At 32.4% G+C, this 2,588-nt stretch overlaps 1 protein-coding gene across 1 annotated transcript; it reads left to right on the top strand.

The window, feature by feature from the left end:
• Positions 1 to 205: 205 nt before the first annotated feature.
• On the top strand, positions 206 to 1,015 carry LOC124935341 (protein MIZU-KUSSEI 1). The gene has a single exon (XM_047475779.1). The coding sequence runs from the start codon at positions 257 to 259 to the stop codon at positions 1,013 to 1,015; it is 759 nt and encodes a 252-aa protein (XP_047331735.1). The 5' UTR covers positions 206 to 256.
• Positions 1,016 to 2,588: the final 1,573 nt, after the last annotated feature.

Genomic DNA, 2,588 nt, shown 5'->3' on the forward strand with positions numbered 1-2,588 from the left:
TCATATACCCCCAAAAGGAAAATCAAATAACACCTGAATATCCTTCATTGCAATTTGCAACGGCTAATTAATTTGACTCCCGCCCTTTATAAAAAAATAAATAAAAAAACTCCATTCATATAAATATATACCAAGAAAGATGCACTCTGCACTTACTGCCCCCTGCCACTCTCTCTCTCTCTAACACGAAAACCAACATTCTCTCTCTACTTCTTGAAAAAATATACTGTAAACCCTTTTCAAGATCAAGAAACCAATGACTATGACCATGATTAACGCCCTCCGTCGTTACCTTCTTCCTTGTTTCTCCCCAATAGAAGTCACATCCTCCTCCTCCGCCGCCGTTTCATCCTCCGGCGCCGGCAAGAAACGCCTCAGCACCTCTCTCCGAGATGACATCATCGAAAGCACAAGAAACTCCGCCGCCGCCGACGGCGGCGATTCCCCATCCGCCTCCGAACTCGCAGCGCCGACCGTCGTCGCTCCGGCAAGACCCTCAAGGACTATGGTCATCGGAACTATCTTCGGCCGGCGTCGGGGGCATGTCTGGTTTTCCGTTCAACTCGACCGGGTTCAAAAACGTCCGGCTCTACTTTTAGAATTTCCGATCCCGACCCATATTCTTGTAAGAGAAATGCGGTGCGGGTTGGTTCGGATTGCGTTGGAATCTGATACTAATCAGTCGGATATGGATATCGGGTCGTGTCCACTTCATTCGGTTCCTGTTTGGGCGATGTTTTGTAATGGTAGACAACTTGGGTTTGCGGTTCGGAGGAAGGCTACGGATAAGACCCGGATGTTGTTGAAGACTATGCAGTCGATTACTGTTGGAGCGGGTGTAATACCAGCGGGAATCGGGTGCGGGTCGGCTGAAGATGTTGATAGTGAGATTATTTACATGAGGGCAAACTATGAATGTATTGTGGGTGGACCCGATTCGGAATCGTTTCATTTGATTAACCCGGATGAGTGTCCGGGTCAAGAGCTTAGTATCTTCTTGATGAGGGTTAGGTAATATTTGGGTCTTGTTTGTTTTGCTGAAAAGTACAGTGTTTAATGCCGAAACTACCCCCTCTTTAATCTTCCTGTCATGTTTATTTGAGGGGTTATTATTGTCTATTATTTTGATATTCAAACCATGTTCTTTATTTTCTATAAAGTTTGTTTAGCTATTCTTTTTGGATTTTTTTTTTCTTCTAAAAAATATCTTTTTTTGATATGATTTATTTGGGGTTTGAGAGAATTTATGTATCACAAATTTTTTTCTTTTTTTTCTAAAATTTGGATTATAATGACTCATTTATTGTCATATTTTATGATGGATAAAAAAAATACATTGTCTTTATTCAAATTTATAATAATTTAGAAAATAATTTATATTATGATCTAAAAATTAATGTTTATATGTAAAAAAAAAATATCTTATAATTTAATAACATAAGAATCTGAATTACTAACAAAAAAAAAAATTAATGTGATTCTAAAAAATGGTATTTGTCTAAGAAATTGAAGACATGCACACCAAATGATTATAATTTATTTATAGATATGAAAATTATATATAATTGAGAGATTAAAAATATTAAATTATATTCTCATTTATAACATATCGAGTTGAATTAGCTTTCTAAATTAAAAATATTTATTTAAAAAAACACTTTTAACAAGTGATTTTTTAATTTATTGTTAACACTAATGATCTATATTATTTAATACCTCTTAATCTCCACTTTAATTATCTAAAAGAAAAAAGTCAAAACAAAGACAAACATCCCCATTTTTATGCACGCAATGATGCAAGAAGGGAAAGAATTAGGCTGGAAAGAATAATACTAACTTTTCTTTTAATTAATTTTTAGTATCATTAACAATACAAAATTATTCCACAGCTAAAAAGGCAATTTACATGACAAAAGCTTATACAAATATTTTCATTGAGATATTAATAGAGATTTGTTTAAAGTTTATTCAAATATTCTTCATGTCATACAATCAGATCCTAGTCTGTCATAATTTTTATTGAGTTGAGACTTAAGTCTAATCAATTCAGTCATATAGGCCTGTCTGGTTTGAAATTTTACTGTAGAAAACTAACATATGGTGTTTGTTCCGAATGGTTCCATGTAAGGGTGAGCATTTGGTGGATTAAATCTGAAATTCAATTTGATCCAAATCCGAAATACTAATTCGGATTGAATATTTCGGATTGAATTGAGATCAGATTAGATGGAGTTTGGAATGGATAAGAATTATCCAAATTGTCCAAACTATTTAAATAAAAATATATTTTTTAATTTATTTTCCTTTAAATTTCAATTTAATATAATATATTTTTGATTTATTTTCGCATCACTTAGTCAACCATTTTTTTCAAAAAATTTTAATTATAACAATAAAATTTTAATAAAAATTAAAATTAAGTAATTTAATAAGAAAATATTAAATGAGATTATCTTAAAGGTGAGTATTTGACGGATTAATTCGAACCGAAGTCGAATTACAAATTTTGATTAATTATTTCGGTTTGGATTAAATTCGGATGGAATTAAATTTAGATTTAGTTTAATTATGATTGAATTTCAATTAAT

Source organism: Impatiens glandulifera, chromosome 4 (genome assembly GCF_907164915.1).
Source record: "Impatiens glandulifera chromosome 4, dImpGla2.1, whole genome shotgun sequence".
Taxonomy (NCBI): domain Eukaryota; kingdom Viridiplantae; phylum Streptophyta; class Magnoliopsida; order Ericales; family Balsaminaceae; genus Impatiens; species Impatiens glandulifera.

Excerpts from the sequence above, each read along its gene's own strand:
- LOC124935341 (XM_047475779.1), top strand. The coding sequence starts at position 257 with ATGACTATGACCATGATTAACGCCCTCCGTCGTTACCTTCTTCCTTGT.